Source organism: Musa acuminata, chromosome BXJ2-4 (genome assembly GCF_036884655.1).
Source record: "Musa acuminata AAA Group cultivar baxijiao chromosome BXJ2-4, Cavendish_Baxijiao_AAA, whole genome shotgun sequence".
Lineage (NCBI taxonomy): Eukaryota > Viridiplantae > Streptophyta > Magnoliopsida > Zingiberales > Musaceae > Musa > Musa acuminata.
In genome coordinates this window covers 4,325,700-4,345,271 of record NC_088341.1, presented here as the reverse complement: position 1 = coordinate 4,345,271, position 19,572 = coordinate 4,325,700, and the positions used below count along the sequence as shown (strand labels likewise).

The 19,572-nt window shown below is 34.8% G+C and overlaps 1 protein-coding gene, 1 long non-coding RNA gene and 3 other non-coding genes across 6 annotated transcripts; 4 read left to right on the top strand and 1 right to left on the bottom strand.

Annotated features, from left to right (window-relative positions):
- Positions 1 to 101: 101 nt before the first annotated feature.
- On the bottom strand, positions 102 to 16,208 carry LOC135609584 (protein ENHANCED DISEASE RESISTANCE 2-like). Of its 2 annotated transcripts, XM_065102989.1 has the most exons (22): positions 15,919 to 16,208; positions 15,663 to 15,737; positions 13,503 to 13,556; positions 10,896 to 10,961; positions 10,680 to 10,780; positions 8,430 to 8,488; positions 8,249 to 8,329; positions 8,080 to 8,117; positions 7,897 to 7,997; positions 7,719 to 7,814; positions 5,380 to 5,444; positions 5,229 to 5,300; positions 5,000 to 5,155; positions 4,651 to 4,886; positions 4,539 to 4,578; positions 4,289 to 4,443; positions 4,003 to 4,104; positions 2,673 to 2,717; positions 1,608 to 1,748; positions 1,387 to 1,482; positions 1,151 to 1,252; positions 102 to 345 (listed from the first exon to the last, which is right to left on the bottom strand). In XM_065102989.1, exons 1-22 carry the CDS (start codon positions 16,054 to 16,056, stop codon positions 235 to 237), a joined length of 2,130 nt encoding a protein of 709 aa, XP_064959061.1. In that variant the 5' UTR covers positions 16,057 to 16,208; the 3' UTR covers positions 102 to 234. The 2 variants fall into 2 exon arrangements, with proteins under 2 accessions (XP_064959061.1, XP_064959062.1); XM_065102990.1 differs by lacking the exon at positions 13,503 to 13,556.
- Positions 16,209 to 17,169: 961 nt separating this feature from the next.
- On the top strand, positions 17,170 to 19,198 carry LOC135608920 (uncharacterized). Its single transcript, XR_010485643.1, has 2 exons — positions 17,170 to 17,451; positions 19,018 to 19,198. It is a non-coding gene; the product is annotated as an uncharacterized LOC135608920 (long non-coding RNA).
- On the top strand, positions 18,026 to 18,190 carry LOC135611435 (small nucleolar RNA snoR143). The gene has a single exon (XR_010486576.1). It is a non-coding gene; the product is annotated as a small nucleolar RNA snoR143 (small nucleolar RNA).
- Positions 18,275 to 18,433, top strand: LOC135611436 (small nucleolar RNA snoR143). The gene has a single exon (XR_010486577.1). It is a non-coding gene; the product is annotated as a small nucleolar RNA snoR143 (small nucleolar RNA).
- LOC135611437 (small nucleolar RNA snoR143) lies at positions 18,519 to 18,677 on the top strand. The gene has a single exon (XR_010486578.1). It is a non-coding gene; the product is annotated as a small nucleolar RNA snoR143 (small nucleolar RNA).
- Positions 19,199 to 19,572: the final 374 nt, after the last annotated feature.

Genomic DNA, 19,572 nt, shown 5'->3' with positions numbered 1-19,572 from the left:
CAAACGCCTTGTAATTCACGTCCTTGAGTTGATGATCAAAGAGGTAAGGACTTGGATGAGCTTCTGATAGATTTTTTCAAGGAGACTTCTTGGTATGACCAAAACTGCTGATGTTACTGTCTGAACTGTACAACTCGGAGCATGAATGTGTGCCACTTCTGTTGATAGCTGGTGAAGGAACAAAAGAATTTATATTCATGAAATGAATAATGGATGCAACATAATCTGAAGCAGTCATTCTTCTGGACTATCTGCAAGGTCTGTGACAAGTGCAGAAGACAGCTCAACATGTGACACACGAACAGCCCCGATGAGTCGCTCTGGAAGCTCATCAGAAGTAACAGCCTGCAGGAACTCAAATTTTGTAATTCATGGTTTTTATTATCAAATCAAGTATTGACAGATTCCTATGTGCAATGAAACTTGAAGTATTGACAGTTTACAATATGGAAAGCATATTTTACAATGCCCCTTAGCATAAAAAGCAAGTCCAGATGGTCCACAATTGAGTCATACAATGCCCAGTGGCTATAAATTACTTCATAAAAATCACCATATTATGACATTTCTGCGAAGAAGAGAGACAAGGCAGTTTGAACACCTGGCTACTTTTGGTTGAAATCTAAATCAGGGGATTCCATTTGGTCAAAAAGGTAGGATGACTAGGGATCATGAGAAAGAAACCAAATTCACCTCAGAAATTATGCAACACTGCAGATCACAATTCCAAGGATCAATACTAAAGCATATGGATGCAGCTAGAAAGCACAATTTCTAAGGTGCTAGCTACATCACTAACATCTGACAATTTGGCTTCCACTGGTGGTTTTTGTCTGTCTGAAAATCCTTTAATGCCTTCAACAACCAATATCATCAGCAAGGTGAAACAATCTAAAAATTTAGCTTCAGATGTTGGAGAACCTATAAATGAAGAAATTAGCACCCATAAAAAGAATTGGCTTTAACACTGACTGCAAATCAAGATGCCACTTGCCAGTATGATTTGAGTAGTAACCTGTTTTTCATGCATTGCAGTGGTATCTAAACTTTAAAATTCCCTTAAGCCCGTTTAATGATGCAATGCATTCTCCAAGAGAAAAAGTAAATAAATATCCGTATTAAAAGTCGGAAAGGCACCATGTTGGATTACCTGAATGAGGAATGCCATATCAACTACCAATGATGTAAGTACACCACACACTAGCCCGAGCACTCCATTAGCCACTGCTGAAGAACCAATATCCACGTCTAACTGCACAATATTACACAGATATCTTTAGAATAATTGTTGACCCTATGTCCTTTGCTTTTTCCTTATTGATTCTCTAATTACGGAGACCATAAATTTGATTCTGCGAACTATGTGGCATCATCATTTGGTCTTACTTCCAAGTATTTTTCTCCACGAATGTAGCTACAATCAACAGCTTTTCCCAATAAACAAGGGTTGCTTCCAACACTTTGACGAACAATCCATGAGCCCTGTGTCAATAATTAATGATAAGTGTACTAAATGGATAAAAAAATCCCTTAAATGTTGATCCAGGGATATGAAATGATACAAGTGAGCAAATTTATACATAAAAAGGGCTTTGAGAGATTAAGACCTTAGGGACAGATGGGATTAGCTTTAACCTACTGTTGCGGAACTCATCATCGCCATCAGCAAATCGCTGCAGTAGTGATCCAGGTACCAATTGTTTCTTTACATAATAGAACACCATACTGTAATGTGTTGATCCTGGAATCTACAGAAGCAGAAAGTAATCTTTTACTGACAAGCTAATCTGAGTAAAGGTATACTGGAAACGGGTAACTTCATATGTGCCACTAAATACATCAAAAGCTTTGTATATCAAAAGTTGCACATATCAAATGCTCTTATAACTGCTAGATACTTTTTCAGATATCCCAAGAAAGATACCCTTGTCCTCAGAGATCTGCTAAATCTTGGTTGAGGTTTGAATAGAGATCAATACAGATTAAAATGAATAAATTAGCCCGAATCTCTCACTATTTATTTCCTTTTCTTTCCTGGGCTTTTATTAAGGTCACTTTGATGAGTTTCAAAACATGCCCCTGAATTTTTTTTGATGGATAATTCCAGGTTGGTCATGTTTCGTCTGAAGTCCGAACTATCTTTATGACAATAAAATTACTTGATTTTAAAATGGTATACATGATGTTTGCAATTTTATGAAAATTCTTGCAAAATTAAAGAAAGAAAAAGGCACATGAGGTGTCAGATTTTCAAAAGCTGTAGGAGTCTATGCATTTTCTGTGACCGAGGAGCCTGATCACCACAGAAAATGGCACACCAAATGTTGCAACAGTTACATAATCTCAGTCATACAAATTATTTTCAGGGCCAAAACCAATTACCATAATCATCAAATAAACATGCAAGTTTAACTGGCCTTAAATTTGTGCTGAATTTCAACAAATATGCATTATTAGGGCAGGAAAATTGAAACACAATCCTAAAATATTGGACTGGTCTAAGCATTATAAGTTTTATTCTTTAAGACAGCTGCATCTGTCTGGAAATACTAATCCCATATCAACAATATCAAACAATAGGTGTCCTGAAAAATGAAAAGGAGCCAGGGAACATCTGAACTTTTAAAACAGAGCATCTTAAGAGTGAAGAAAGAATAGAATCAAGAACTTACCTGCAGATTTATGACCAAAGTGAACAGTCCTTTCTCAGAGGCAACCTACAAATATGACAAAGCAAGGTCATAGTGAAGCTAATGTTATTCACATTATGCTAAACATTGTGTGCAAGTAATATCTTTAAATAAATTATTATTTTGAAAATGCTAACAAGTAGAGAACAATATGAAGTTGATAGTATAGATGCAAAAAACTCTCATATTGTTTTACCCATGGAAAACAATAATTGACACCATCTTCAATATGTAACAGATTACAGGTATATTAATGGACTGCATTTATTGAAATTTTGGAGGCATTAAGCCAATTTCATGGAGTCAGACAAGCAATGCTGAACTATTTGTATATACAAGTAGTATCTAAAGAAAGATAAGAACACATGCTAACTGGTTTTCAATTATATATACAATAGTCATGAACATGCACATATGCCTTGGGACATCGAACCTAGATTGGAATCAGACAAGCAATCCTGAACTATTTGTATATACAAGTAATGTCTAAAGAAAGATATGGACACATGCTAACTCATTTTCAATTTTATATATGTCATGAAACATGTACATATGCCTTGAGAAATTGAACCTAGATTGGTGTTCCCCAATAATTAGAAAAGGTGAGGTTAAGATAACCCCATCAAATGTAGTCCAATCAGGGAATACATTCCAGTATCCTTTCTTAAGGGTATTTTGTCCCTTCTTTTCTCATATAAGCTTGCTATAAATATGATTAGAGGAACTTATAAATGAAATATATAGAAAGTCTCTTTGGCATTACTTACATTTTTGCTCCTTATTACAGCAATAAAGATTTTGTTTCTCATTCTTTTATTGTTCTGTTGGAAACTTCTTTCTTCCTCAAAATAAATAAACACAAATTAGGGGCTTAATTCCCCATAAATTTGATACAAAACATTGACCATCAACAAGACATGCATATGCATTTTTCCACTCACCAAGCAATGTGAAATATACTGCAGAAAGACAACTCTTTATTCTTATAATTAAAAGCCATTTTTTCTTTTTGTAATTTAAGTATCTTGTTATTCATTCTCAGACAAATTTACTCCTACCATAATGTTTATTGATGGAAATTCTAAAAATCCTTAATGAATTATTGATTCTGTTCATGTTGCAGTTGGTATTTTTTTTTGCTAAAAGTCATTTGGATGGAGTAAGTTGATTTAGGTCTCAACATCGATCCATAATGACTGTCAATATATCGAATAAATAATAAAATTTTTGAAACCTGATAGAAAAGATGACGAAAGCACAAAATAAAATCCAATTTGTATGTGAAACTTATGATGTTGCATCTGTAACCTACTTGGGCTGCGCAGCCTGTTCGCTGTGCAACATGGTCCATTCGTTTTGTGTTTTTCAGCCAATCAACTGCTACAAGTTCCATGAGGTACTTTCCTGCAGGAATCTTAACCAAAAAAAAAATGAAATTAATTTTCCTATTGCCTTTCTGAACCATTCAGGATGAATATATATATATATATATATATATATATATATATATATATATATATATATATATATATATATATATATATATATATATATATATATATAACACTGTATAAAGATCATATCAAAGAAGAAGCAACCTTGGATTTGTCTTTAAAAAAATTTTCACTGCGGACTTTGAAAATATTTCCATCTGGTATTTTCCAACAATTGCGACTATCTTCACCATCATCCCACCGTAAATTGCCAGAGAAGCAGGATGTGTCTAAAATATCTGAAGTCTCTACTTCTATATCTTTAATATTTTATGAGGAACACATCAATAAGAAGCTAATCCATCATATAGCAAAAACTAAATTTGCTTCACTATCAGTAAATAAACTAGCAAACCTGGCTGCTTGATATTATTTCCAGTTTTGATTGAGGATCCCTGCACGGAAAAGTCCTTCAGAATTACAAAATGATAAGATATACATATCAGTGGAAAAAACATTATACCCACCTCTTCTTCGGCCTCAGGTACTTGATTGTCCTCATCTTCATCGGAGTCTTCATCTAAAATAATCGGTTGTCTATTATCATTAAACACTTGGTCCAGGGATACACCAGGCTGAAAGCTGATTTCCTCGGTTTTCTGTTCCTTCTTAGAAGAAACAGAATCTGATGTCATACTGACCATGATTGGAATTCTATTTGCTGTGTGAATTTCATCTGTTTGAGAAAATAATTCGCGTATTCCTGCCACAAAAAGGACACATCGTGCTTGCATTTAGATATAAACTACAAAAGAAGGCTTTTTTTCTTCAGACTGATATTATGTTTCCATGCATATGAACTGTCCAGAATGCTACCTGCGACACTATTCAACATATGAAGTAAACAGTGTTGCTGAAATGAAGGAAAATAACCAACAAACCACCCTTTAAGGTCAATTTGCATAAGCTGCTGGACTTGAGTACGAGGTCTCCCATCACGAGATCTAAGGGGTGAAATCTTGAATCCACCACCTAGATAACGAGTAAAACATGTATAAGTTACTGCAGCAAATCATTTACTCATGAGAAAGATATATGTATATACTCTCGATATGGGCTCTCACGAATCCTCGCTGAGGACCACAGTTTGGATGATCTCTAGATCGGAACAGCACAACTGCCATACAAGAAGCACACCACCATGAATGCCGCATAATGTGATAGACAAAAGCAGATTTCTTAACTTTAATACTGACCATAACTTCCATCATCATTACGTCGCCAGTAACGCACATAACAAAGGTCACGAGGCCACACAAACCTGCAGAAGCACATCTTAAATTGACAATGTTGGAAAAATTCTTGATGGTAATTTTCCTAGATCTGGAAGAACACACTGCCAACAGCGAAAAAGTATGCAAACCAATTATTGTGTGATAGTAAATGTTTAATAAAACAAGAGCAAGAAGTATGCCTAAAAGAAAAACTAAACTAAAAAGTTGTTTTAGTAACTAGGAAGAATTTAGTGCTAAGGCAGCAGCTCTTTCATCATAATGAAGGTTATTTTATGTCACCAATTTTCTGATAGATTTTTTTTCTTTCCAACATATCACTACTTTAAATAGCCCTGTTTTATTAGTCTATGATAAAACATTGACATCCTTCCTTGTAAGTTACAACAAACTTTAGAAGAATTACTACCTAGAAGTTTCATTTCCACAGGATATAATCAAAGAAATAAATATTTTATTGTGACTTTTGCTTGATACATGTTTATACCACAACCAAAAAATTTGCTCATTCCTTGGATATTTGAGAATCTGAGATAACATCACATTAGCATATAATTTTTTTTGTTTAATACTAGAGAAGACGTTTTGGCAATGCCTTCAAAGCCAAGATAATAAAAGAGACATATGCATTCTGCAGTAATGTCACAGGTTTCTTGAAAGAAAGGTGTATGTCTGATAACTGGACATGGACATTAATTCTACTGAGCTATCAGTAGTGTAATCAAGAAGGAACGATGTTACAATTATATGGAGGCATTGAAAAGACTGAAAAGGTCTAAGTTTTGAAATAACCTAGGATATTTACAAAGAATTGTTGTACTGATAAAGTGCTGGTTGGTAAATAGATGCACTCTATAGGAAGATTCTCCAAGCATAGGAGTTTGCAAAGCTCTTGTAATTTTTACTTGGAATGGTGATTAACAGGAAAACTTCAGGTTCACTGTAGCTTGAGCATAAGCCAATCACCAAAGAATGAGCTCACATGTACTGAAATTGACATCATTCTGTGTTTATATACAGGTTACATGCCAATCAGTGCCAACAATCATATGAAGGTAGCTCTCAAACTAAAGCACTTCATAGAAACCATTCTGTCAATAAATTTAAAATATTGATTTAATGAACAAGAACCAACAAGTGATAACTCTTTTCTATCATTTCTTAAATTTACTAGATTTTATATTCATCTAGAGGATAAATGACGTATGGGAGTAAATCTTTAACCAAACTCTTGAAAAGAGTGTATGTAACAATCAACTTCAGAGCATAAACTGCCATTTCATTCTGACCAGTACAAAATAGGCGATACATACCGATCCAAGTGTGAACCTGTATGCAGATTAACTGCCCCCATTTTGGGCAGTCCAGTCCGACCTATTGAAAGAATAAAAGAAAAACATTTTAATACTGCTAGTTTAGGGCACGTGTTCATAAGCCCTCTTCATTGTACACACAAGTATGCTGCCACTATCGTCGCATGTTGCTCATCATGCATCGTCGATTCCGAGTACACTTCCTCTTCTCTTTCTTCTTCCTCTTTGAGTCTTTGGAAGATATTGGTGTACCATGTGTCAGTACATCAATACCGACTAGAACATATTAGTCCGTCTAGGGACCAATACACATGGTCCGCACGAGATGGCAAACCTTACTTCAGACTTCAACAGATGTTTAACAAGGACGTATAAGCAAAACAAAAGCAACAATATGATCAAGCTCTGTCTAACAGTATGCTCGTGTAAGAAGAGATGATTAATTCTCATGTACATGCCAAATCTTTCCATTTATCCATATCTAGAAGTCCATAATTTTAATTGTGATGGTCATCAAATCAAGTTATACTACCATACTTCTAGCTTTTCAGGAGAACATTCAAAATGACTTATTTATGATATCCACATAACAAGATGTGGAAAAATGAACAGAGTCAAAGACAGCCTTGTTATATAGATGCATTAAAACAAAGCAAAATCATCAATGCTACTTTTCCAAAAGCAAATATTATTTCCAAATTTTAGCTTGTTAGAAGCTATACATTACAAAGTATAATTGGTAAGTTATGCTTAGAATGTAATGCAACATAAAATTTTAATAATCTCCCTAAAAATGAGTAAGTTATTGCCCAATAATAAAGCAACAGTACCAAATATTCATAATTTCATATTATGGTGGAATCTAAATTATAAAGTATCAATTTACTGTAATATTAAGCATAGGATGAAAATGAACAGTGAGCACACTTACAAAAGAAACAGTATGAGTTGTGGTTTGATAGGTTTGGACACTAAGTTGCAAAATATTACCTTGAGAACCACTCCAGCTGCAATCTATGGTACAATATAGCTGTATGTCCATCAACCTCTTCAACTAAACTGCCATGCTGGAAACTACAATCCCACCTGTGACCAAAGAGGTAAAGATGTTAAAAAAAATGATAAACCAAGAAAAAGAAAAACTTACCAATCATAAGAAGAAGCTCACTCAAAACGTGTGCCATCCATAGTCATTACAAGCCCAAATATAGCTTCACATGTGGCATCCACCACACCAACTGCTTTCATTGTCTTACTATATCTTCTTGGCTGCACAGGATTAAAGAAAGCAAGATGAAATGTCAATCACGTTACTTTAAGAAATACATCTAAATATGGTTTTATAACATACAAGATCGACTTCTACAAGTTCTTCAAAAATCCGTAGCCCTGCAATTTATATCAAGAAATCAGTCATATTATCTAACATAGGACAAGCTCACTTGTCAAAGCCAGTGCATTAAAATTCCCACAAGGAAGGAAGCTGTGTAAAAAAGGAAGAACAAAAGAAGTAAACTTGCCATTCTGGCAACTGACCAGTCGCCAATGCTTTCTAGGAGAAACTTGATCACGCGTCCAGTCAAGTACTGAATCAGGAGGGCCTAATAATAAAAGAATCAAAGTCATGTCCTGAAATACCAGTTGGAAACTATGTAGTACTTAATAGTTTATACTATAATTTTGAGGTCAGTTGGTATGTACCATTCCCAATGGTTGTCCCCTGTAGTAAAGTGGGATTATTTTCCTCTTCATCTTCAGGACTACAATTAGAAAAAGATTTGGTTAACACGGAGAAGAGACCAAGCATGCAAATTGTACAAGCATATTATAAATGGATAAAACAAGTTTAACATTTTCAGATTTCATAGTTGACCAGGAAAAATTGGTAAAATAGAAGTCTTTTCTTAGGCATTGAACTCTGACAGCCCACTAGTGACAATGCATCACCAATTGGGAAAACCAGCAGAGGCAGCCTAGTCAATGCTCTGACTAAATAAATTAACATTTGCATGTAAAATGAAGTACATGTTATGTCCAAGTCTTTAAAGTATATAAAATGTATAAACACAAAACATGCAGTAAAGTAGATAAAAAATTAGCATGAATTCTCTACTGTAATCATATAATATAATGATAAATAATGCACAGACCTGCACAACCAAGATGTGTAAATATGAAATATGAAATTAGTATAGTTTGCTGACAGAATTATGGTACATTTGATTTAAAGGAAGTGGGAAACATGAACCAAAAGTTTGATACATGGAAGTAATAAAAGCTGAAGAAAATACCATCTTATCTAAAGACCTTAGTCAACGAACTTCTGCTCAGGGGACTGGAAATAAAATTTAGACTTCAGAGAACTTACACAGTGTCAAAATTTTCTTTATGATCTCCACTTTTCTTTTGGTAAGTTTGAGAAGGTCATTATATAAAATTTCAATCTCAGTGTGAACTGGTACACACCAATTAACATGTACCATTCCAACAGGAAATTGGAATGAGATGCACCTCATTAGCCAATACAATCCTTTTGCTCATAAATCACCCTCACACTTGCAAATCTATCTAAAATGTGAACCTAAATGAATCTATCAATTTTATGGTTTTCATAAATTTAATCTCCGGGTTTTTTTAATTGAGATTTGAGACTGTTAATTACCTTAACTTAATTATCCTTTCACCTTGAGGTTTGGAATCCAGTATATATCACCTCAACACCATGAAATGTCTTCAGATTATATTCTCTAGAAAATTCTTAACTTTTCCACAAGCTTGGACAAGATTGATATGATCTTTTTGTGTAATCTGCTAGAGCCTCATAAAAAAGAGTAATGTCAGGATCTTCAAACGTGAAATTACAACATCCTCAGTCACTTTCACTATCAATCTTTTTCTCATTGTTCGTATATATTCACTTTAGCCTACCCCTTTCTATGCTTCTCTGTTTTTCTTTATTTTTTACATATTTTTCCTATGGAATAGTTCACATATAGCATTATTATGTTATCTTGATTCATACCAATGATGAAAGGAAGGCCACAAGAATGCTCCCTTGATCAATCTTTTCTCCTTGCTCTATTTGGTAATATTGTTGACCCAACATTTTTACAGCATATGGTAAAACATTTTTAGTTCCAATTTGGACAAATCAAATTTGATATTTATTGTAACTTAATCTCTTCAAATTATGCAGGAACCTCAACAAATGTAACAAGGGTAATTTCAACCATCAACTAAGGTCAATGTACTTTGGCAGATAAGGAATATGACTAAGATTATGTGAGGATCTTATATGTTGACTTCTTGGTATATTGAATCTCCCTTTAGCGCACAAAAGTTGTGGATGTTGTGTTCAAGATAGGTACCATCAAAAGTCCATTTAGGATAAGTTAGGAGTGAGTTGTAAAATTCTTCTCCCAAATAAACCTTCAAACTTCACACTCATAACTTTATAGTTAAATCCTAACAGGAATGAACTTTGCAAAGTTTATTCTAATCAACTTGGCTCAGATGATTAGACAGTTGTAAACAATTGTCAGGATTGACACAATAAACAAGCAATTATATTGGTATTTTTTGATAAAAAATATTTCAATTAATAGAGTCAAAGAGTCCCCTTATTCATTGCCATCCCTGCATGAATATGAGTGTAAGGTTCTCAAGGAACAATTCCACAAAAATCACATATAAATTGTCCAAAAATGCAAGCTTGGGTAGAAGGAGAGAAAGAAAATTAAATGGCAATAAAAACAGAAATATCTACAAGACAAATTTTGCAGTAAGTTGAGGTTTAATGGAGATACTAAAAAATCAAGACTAACATGTAAAATGTAAGTTTGAGTACCACAATGACATCCCAGTTCCCAATTCTATCTGAGTCTTAAATAAAATTTTGAGTTTTCTATCATCGGTATGGAATCTGTAATATAGTGTCACACTGTCACTTACTGCCTTTCATGACTAGAGGAAGATTCATTCCTGTCAATATCCATTCCAAGGTCACTTGAAACAGAGGTCCGATTTCCATTACTGGTCACTGAACCATGTTGCTGTAACAAAAAGATGATTAACAATCACTTATGCAAACAAATAAACGACTTTCAAAAGTTTACTGAAAATGTATTTGGCGGGTAAAATTTCTACAGTATATAGAAATTGCTGTACCTGATCAATAACTAACTCAATCTTCTCTTTCCAGTTAAGAGCATCCTGGATGTTGTATGCTGCCATCTGTTCATGAGTAGAGCTATGCATTAATATTGTTTTCTTCAAAAAAAAATTTTGTTTGCTTAACTTTAAAAGCAAGAAGATCCACCTTCAATTTAAAAAATGAAACAACGGTAACTATAATAATAACTGAAACAAATAAGGAAACATGATTAAGGACCTGCATAGATCATATGGGTTTCAGATGACAAAAAGGATATGAGCAGATATGCTTGTCTAGCACATGTGCTAATTCTGGTATTGACAATGCCAGTCTGTCCTACTCAGCTTTTGCAATATGTATTGTATTTCATCAGACAAATATCCCATAGAATTCGCAAGTCACATTCTCACCTTCTCAAATATTTAGATTTATCCAAAATTTGAAATATGGCACAATAAAAATCATCAAAAAATCTCCCTTTTGTATAATTTACATACTCCTCAAATTGTAATCTAACACTTACAATATGGACAATAGAAGTCAATATTCTAAGAAGTGGTTCACTTGGCTGTAGATGTTGCATATGCTTATGTAATATATGGCTACATCACATACGGTCTATGTTGCCTGAATATGTCATATTACCACATATATTATCTGTGCAGCCACATTTGAATTTATGTCTTCTCCTCATTGCAATTAGTTTAAATATTGATTTCATAGCTTTGGTTTAAAAAAACTAATACATGTTTGTTATGACTTACATCTTATTCAGTGATAAACATGATACTATAAGTTAGTAGTTTGGAAATAGGACAAATTTTTCTATTATTTTCGTAGATAAATTTCATATTTCTAATTAATTATGTTGATTGTTATGTACTTACATAGAAAACATGGTTCAGGATTGGTTTGGGATCCCTGGTGTGGGTAAGAAGATTTATGTTGATTGTTGAGTCATCAAATTGTACATTCCATTTTATTTTCTCTCGCTCTCTCTAGTCAGCTAGGAACAAGAGAATGGAAAAAGTGAAGAACATTGAGAAGGAAAATAGAGTATGCTGTCTTTGGATAAAGGAAGGTGGGGAAGTCACTGGAGAAGTCACCTTGATCCTTTAAAAATAAATTTTGTCATTGGCTGTGATTTGTGAATGGCAAACACATTATCTCAGCTTGTAATGTTGCTCTTGTAAAGGCTACATGAAAGCTTTACTTTTCCACCATTATCATGGAAATTTTCTGCCCTATAACCTTGTTTGGGAAACTAAATTTTAATTCCCAACCAAAGCTGTACATGAAAACTGTACTGTATAGGTACATAAAAGTAATTGTGTGTAAGCTCACACCAACTACAACTAACAGTAATAAACTGCCGAGTATGTCAACCATCAGCTTCACTCCTCCCACACCTATCTATCTGCTCAGTGTACAGTACAAACAAACAACAATAAAACTAACACAAACTACCCAAACAACCAACTACAGCAGAAGAAATCACATAAATTTGTAAGGAACAGTATTTTTTCCTGAGAACAATGTAATGCTTCAACCTGGTTCCCAAAAATTCTAACTTACCAGACAATTACTCCATGTCAACCGAACCTATACCTGCTTTTCCAAGTGATCCACATAAGATTGGAAGTGCATCTTCCAAGATAAGGAAGTTGTTTCCCTGTTTTGACTTTAGTGCTATGTAGAGGAAACCTTGGTTTTATAACAGAGACGATTTTGCTATGCCTAGACCTTGTGGTTTTTTGTAAATTTAAACTTTTTATGCAAATATCGACGTGTTTTCATCTTCCATTTTATATGATTTTTATGTTTTTTTTATATATCCACTTCCATACTTCCCCAAATCCTCATGGAAAAAGAAGGATCATACAGAAGGCCAGGTCCAATATGGAAAACCTCTATTGCAAGAGCTTATGCAGAAACCAAAAGGTATGTCAAATGATGAATGGGAGAATCTAAGACAGTAAAGCCATTAACGTTTGCCAACTTTTTTGAGTTCCAATGAATAATCCACCATTCTATTTGAAAAGATACTAGAAGTGGATTTCCTAGCATCAACATCGTCAATGATACACATAACAGTGTACCGTTGTAAAATGGGATTGTTTCCCACAAAGTATAAGAACATCTTAGAAATCCTAAGGTATTCTAATATGTATTTCACTACTAACCAATTGTCCTGTATTATAAAACAAATTGAATATTTGTACCACACATTAGCAAGTCTGATATCATGCACATAGCTTAGATAAGGCTTCCAATTGTCAAACATATGGGTTCCTCTTCATCTCATCCTTCTACTTGTTCTTGAAGGAACAAATTGATTGCTGGAGAACCAACCAATGAGTGTTAATTCTTTGTGGCTTCATTAAGATATATTCAATAGGGAGTTGTTCGACAAAATTAACATGACACATTCTATATCTAAGGACAAAATGATGCTCAAAAAACCATTTCAATATTATTTTATTCCTGACAACAACATAAAAGATCATCTTATAAAGCATAGATTCTTACCCTTGATATATTTGGGTTCCACTGTAAAGCTCAAAAACCAATAACAAACATAATGAAAATGAAGAGAGAGAAGGAAATAATTTACCACCTACCATTATTTGTTGATTTGTCTCTTTCTTGTTGTAAACACATAAAACATAAACCATCTGAAAAAAAAATAATTAGTTGCATATTCACCCAAATGCTGATTCTGAAATATATTCAAACATACTCATAATAGCAAACAACATTTTAGGAAGTTGATACGTGATCTGAGAATTTGTAGTGTTGAGAACTTGAGAAATCAATTCTGTGAACTTGCTTGCTAAGAAAGCAAATTACAGATCAGAATTGGAAAGCATTTGAAAGCTTCATAAGGATCAACCTTTTTTTCTTAAATCAATTATTATGAATATTTACATTTTTCACAAGAAATACCAAGAATTGGCGTGCTGAGTGGAACAATTTACAACGTCAAATCATATAGTACTGGCTATATTAACTCATGTTGGATGTGCCAACATATTGCTAGCCCAATTTTTGGCCTATGCCAAGCAACACAGCATGGAAACATATCCTGCCAATAAACTATCAGCACTTCCTTATCCATGTATGACAATCCTTGACAAGTACGTAGCCTTGTTGATAAAGTAATCACAAAGAAGGATTTTGAAAAATAAATGTGCAAAGTAGAAAGTCTAACACATGGAGTGTATGAGAACTCATGGTCCTAAGAAATGCCTCAATAAAAATGTGAAAGATGAACACAATATTTGTATGATACTTCTTGGAGTATTATTAGATACTTTGAATTGTGTCTTTTCCAATATAACAGAGAGGCATGGATGCTTTGAATTATTCGTGATATCCTACGTTATAGCCTGCAAGGTATCCATCCATATGTAATATATGTCAGACATTTAACACCCTTAACAAATACTGCCTCAAAAAATATGATTTTGTTCTATATAATCTGATCAGTTACTATATAATACTTGACAGATACTTCTTTGTAGAAATTTGTTTTTCCCAATGCTGATCTTTTTAAGTTTAAACGAGATGGGCATCTGATTAGATGCACTGCTTCATCTGAATTAAGAACCCAATTGTGATTAAAAAATTAGAATGATAATCTCCCTTCATTTGTCAAAACTAATTGCTATCTTCGTCACATTCTCAAAGAAATATGTTACTAAAACTAATTTTACTCATGATAGTTGGATTAGGGATGCTAGTTAATACTTGTATCTACATATTCTAAAATCATAAATAGATTTAAAAATATTATACATTTTGAAAATATTTATTTCTTCATCTATGTCATATCATATCGTATTATTTTATAACTTTATGTAGCACATCTACACATACCATTCTATATCAGTTTCTTATATTTGTGTCTTTTATGTTCTATTTAAGGCCTTAAATCTTATTGAAAAAGATACTCTTTTGGTATCTGAACTTGGTACCAAAAATTAATAAATCAAAAGTAGTTGAAGCTTCAGTTCAGTGCACAATTGCACTATATATTTCTCAAAGTGTTTGAATATCTGGCAGCCATTGGTTCTGCAGCCTCTTTGTGCCATCCTCAACAATGCATACAATCGAGGGCGTGTTCCATCATGGAGCTTTTTATCTTAGATCTGAAGAAATTTCACCATTTTTTATTTGTTGCTAAGTTTTAGCACCCTTTATTTCTGTTGGACAATCCTGCTCCAGGACATTATTTAGGTTTGGTTAGTTCTGCTGCTGAACTTAAATCAAATTAGTTATATTTGCCAAAAAGAAAGAATCGTCTTTTTCCATTAGAATGGAATTAATCTTAATATATTTTAATTTTTCACTGAGAATTAATTGTTTACTAGTCAATGTTCTCAGAGCTCATCAAGCTGGCTATAACCCGTCTCAAGTGCGCAGCCTAGTTATTTTCACAACACTTCATGTTGCTCTGGCATGATAGTCTTAGTACCAGTTCTTTTAAAAAATAGAGCTTGTTAGGTTGCTTGAGGAAAAATCAGGCTTCAATAAATTTACAGGCATCAAATTTAATATGTTAAAAGCCAAATTTGTCAGGAAGAGCATTCTAATTGTTGGTTGATGGAAACTGCATGAAGAAAACATGATGCAGAGGAGAAATTCACTTCCAAACCTTCAACATTCATCTTGGAAGTCAAGTGTGTAACTACCAAAATAATACCAACATTGATTCTACATATGTCCTGTTAAAAAAAACACAGAAAATAAATAGATTTGAAACAATAAATAGAACTCACATGACCCTGATGTGTTTTTAAGCCCCTATCCTCGACTCTGCAATTCCCATCTATAACAAGAGTCTTGAGCGGAACCTGAACAGGTATAAAAGGAAAATATGAAAAAATGGCCCTTTAACCATACGAATTAAAAGGATAATAATGGCATTGAAGAAGACAATATCATTATCTAAACCTAAAAGAACCAAAGAGTAAGAAGATGAAATGAAATCCAGCATCAATTTGACACAATAAGCGAAAAAAAGAAGAATGATACCGTAGTATCCGTAGGCTTTCTCTTATAATAGGCCAGAAGCCTCGTCTCGAGGACGAAGTACCGCATGTGGAAGAACGACTTGCCAATCTTCCGCCGGCCATATCTAACCATCCATCCCTCACAGACCACCTTCGCCATTCCTCCTCGCGTCCCAGAAACCTCAACAAATCCCCGTCAATTCAACCTCATCAGTCACGAAAACCGATCGGCAATCTCCCCACACCCGATTCGACGCCGAATTCAGCAATTCCTGGATTCAAAGATCGCAACACGCCCTAGGGTTTCCACGCACGCGGATCCGGATCGGCCTGGATCGAGAATTTGAGGGAGGAATGAGGTGGGGAAGAGCGTTTCGACCGGCGAGTTGCCCAACGAAGAGAGAGGAGAGGAGACGAGGTGCGTAACCAATATCGGAGAGTTCCCACTCCAAAACGGCCACGACGTGGTCGTTATATTAGTTGGTCGTCTTATTTCCTCCTCCTCTTTTTATTTATTTTTATTTATTTATCTTCGTGGAAGAGAAATTATTTCGATAGAGAATAATAATAATAAATAAGGAGTGGCGGGAAGGACAGGTGTCTTACGAAACGAGATGTCCGTGGGAGGCTACGGGATTCCTATGCGACTTCCGCGTACAAGGTTGGTGTGTACACGCCCTCAAGGGCCTCATCATGTAGGTGCGCGTGTGAACTTTAATATTCGTGCATGTTGACTTGGTCAAAATTAGCTAATTAGATTTGGAGTCCCCAAATTGGAAAAAAATTATATATATATATATACATATATATATATACATATATATATACATATATACATACATATATACATATATACATACATATATACATATATATACATATATATATATACATATATATATATATACATATATATATATACACATATATATATATATATACACATATATATATATACATATATATATATAGAAAGTCAAAGAGTCATCTCTCCAAAAAAATAATGTTATTCTGCCTATCAAAATTTATAAGAATGTGAGCAAAAATGTTACTATTATTATTGATATAGGATCATTTATAGGTCCTCCAATAGCATAGCATTCACTTTATTATTTTTATAGGATAATAAATATGTCAGCTAAAATCTATAGGAGTAAATGTGTTATTTTGAAATCCTACGAGGGTAAATGTGTAAAGGTACTTTTGCTTACGAAACCCTAACGTTCGCCGGCTTCTATAAATATCTCCTCAATGCGTTTCTTCTTCCGCCCCCATCGGTGTAGGGTTTCGTTTCACTCTCCCGCAGTCGCTGACCCTGATGGGTAAGGAGAGGGAGGATGGGTGCCGCGTCGTCGATGTCTGTATCGTCCATAGCGTCCTTGGTAGATGCATCTATGGTTCAAACTTATGGTTCGGGTTTCTGAGGGTTTGGGGAGAAGGATAGGGGATCTGACCTCCGTTTTGCGCGAGAACAGAGTCGAGATCTATGCGGAGAACGTTCCAAATAGAGGGATTTCTCTTACATAAGCTTCTGGGAAGGCCTTGCAGTGAGGAGGTATCCCCTTGTTCATCTAAGTTTCACACTTTCATATTTCTTCAATGTTACAATAAGGTAAAAAATGCTAAGACTTCAAGATGAATTGAATTAATAACAAACCGTAGTTACAGTTTTCTTTTGCTAGCTTAGATATTAGAAAAAGGTGTGCCTTTTGTTTTTCAATCACTAAGAAGTTTCTGTTGAGTAAGTCATATTAATACGCAGTACAATAAATCACACTGGAGGTCATGTCTCCTGTGATTAGCTTTATGATATGATGTCATTTCTTTTTTCTTGTAATGGGCTGTAGAGCTCAATTTTTTTGCTAGCAAATGTTTGATTGCGTATAGCAACATATAAATAGAAACCAGAATTAGTGGCAGTGGCGGACAACTGTGAAGATGCATTGGTATAAGAGAGTTTTAGTTTGTCTTTGATATTCATTTTAGAAGAATTCAGAATTTGCGAACATTTGTGTGTGTTTTTCTGTAAGCACTTTTTATAGTAAGAAGAGTATCAGAAGGTCCTTATGCATGTTTTCTTTGTTTTTCATCAAGATTTTGCTATATTCAGTTTGCATTAGCAATGATAGTCGCACCTGTTGATTGATGAGGTTCCTCTAGCTGTAGTTGTGGAACCTTCACTCAAGGTGCAAAAAACAAAAGCTGTTCTGCAGCAGCGGCCAGACAACCGTAGAGATGGATCCACAGATGATTTGTTTGCAATACAAGTCATCTACTAATTCTATCTCACACTTAATCTCCATGTATGGGCAGCTCAAGGCTGCAGTCAAGTTATAGTGAATGTGACTTTAGATGGCATGGGCTTTTGATGGTCGCACCTGTTGATGGATAAGGTTCCTCTGGTTCTAGTGGAGGAAGCTTCATTTAAGGTGCAAAAACCAAAAGCTGTTCCACAGCAGCGGTCAGACAACCGTAGAGATAGATCCACAGATGATTTGTTTGCAATACTTTTCATCTACTAATTCTGTCTCACACTTTGAGTTCCATGTATGGGCAGCTCAAATTGCTTGCCATGATTGCAGTTAAGCTATAAGAGTGAATGACTTTAGATGGCGCCGGCACCTGTTGATAGAATAGGTTCCTCTAGTTCTAGTTGTGTAACCTTCACTTAAGGTGCAAAAATCAAAAGTTGTTGTGCAGCGTCGGCCAGACAACCGTAGATATGGATCCACAGATGATTTGTTTGCAATACCTCTCATCTACTAAATCTATCTCACACTTAAGTTCTATATATGTGCAACTGAAATTGTTTGTCGTCATTGAAGAGATGCAGGTAAGCTAACAGTGAATGTGACATTAGATGGCACTGGCCATGATAATCGCACCTGTTGATAGATAAGGTTCTTGTACGTCTAGTCGTAGAACCAAAGTTATGTTGGAAAAAAACTCTTATATGGTTCAAACTTATAGTGATTTTTCTTGGAAACAGATAGGGAAGAACAGGGTTTGTTATTCGTAATAATATTGCTAATGTTTTGAACTTGTGGATGTAGGCATCTGTTGCAGTCAGAGATGAGTTTTAGGTTTGCATGTTCTCATGAGGTTGATCCTTTGCTTGCAGACGGAGGTATAAGGGTATGCACGAGCTAAGCAAAACCAGCTAAGGGGGATGGTCACGAGCGATAGCTGGTCACGACCGATGGCGATAGTCGATAGGAGTAACATGGCAGGCACAGGGCGATGTAAAATTTCAGACAATGCATACCCTTTCAAGAAACAATGCATTTTCTCCATTTGTGTTATATTCCATTGGAAAGCACAGGATACTATTCATTATTCTGGTGCGGCTGTCATAATCACAGATGAAAACATTAGCATAACGTAGATCTCAAATCTAGCAATAAACGCAGATAGATCATTGGCTGACCTCCTTATCCATGACTACATCAAAGAGATGAAGTGTGTTCTTGCACAGTGTATGCACAAAACAAGCGTTTAAGTGGTCGACTTCCTTTTCGAGACGAGTAGTAATGCTCGTTACCCTTCAACCTTTGGTTCAACAATCCACAGGATTCCCGTTTTGAACGGTCATTCCCGTTTCCCTTGAAACGATTAGTTTCGACTCCACCAACCGCATGGGACATTTTTTGTTAAAGAAATCAACCAAGAGAAAGTG

Coding starts and splice junctions, on each gene's coding strand:
- LOC135609584 (XM_065102989.1), bottom strand. CDS start 16,056: ATGGCGAAGGTGGTCTGTGAGGGATGGATGGTTAGATATGGCCGGCGG. Junction 7,998..8,079: donor AACTTGTAGAAGTCGATCTT/GTATGTTATAAA, acceptor AATCCTGTGCAG/CCAAGAAGATATAGTAAGAC. Junction 4,444..4,538: donor AAATAATATCAAGCAGCCAG/GTTTGCTAGTTT, acceptor AAAATATTAAAG/ATATAGAAGTAGAGACTTCA.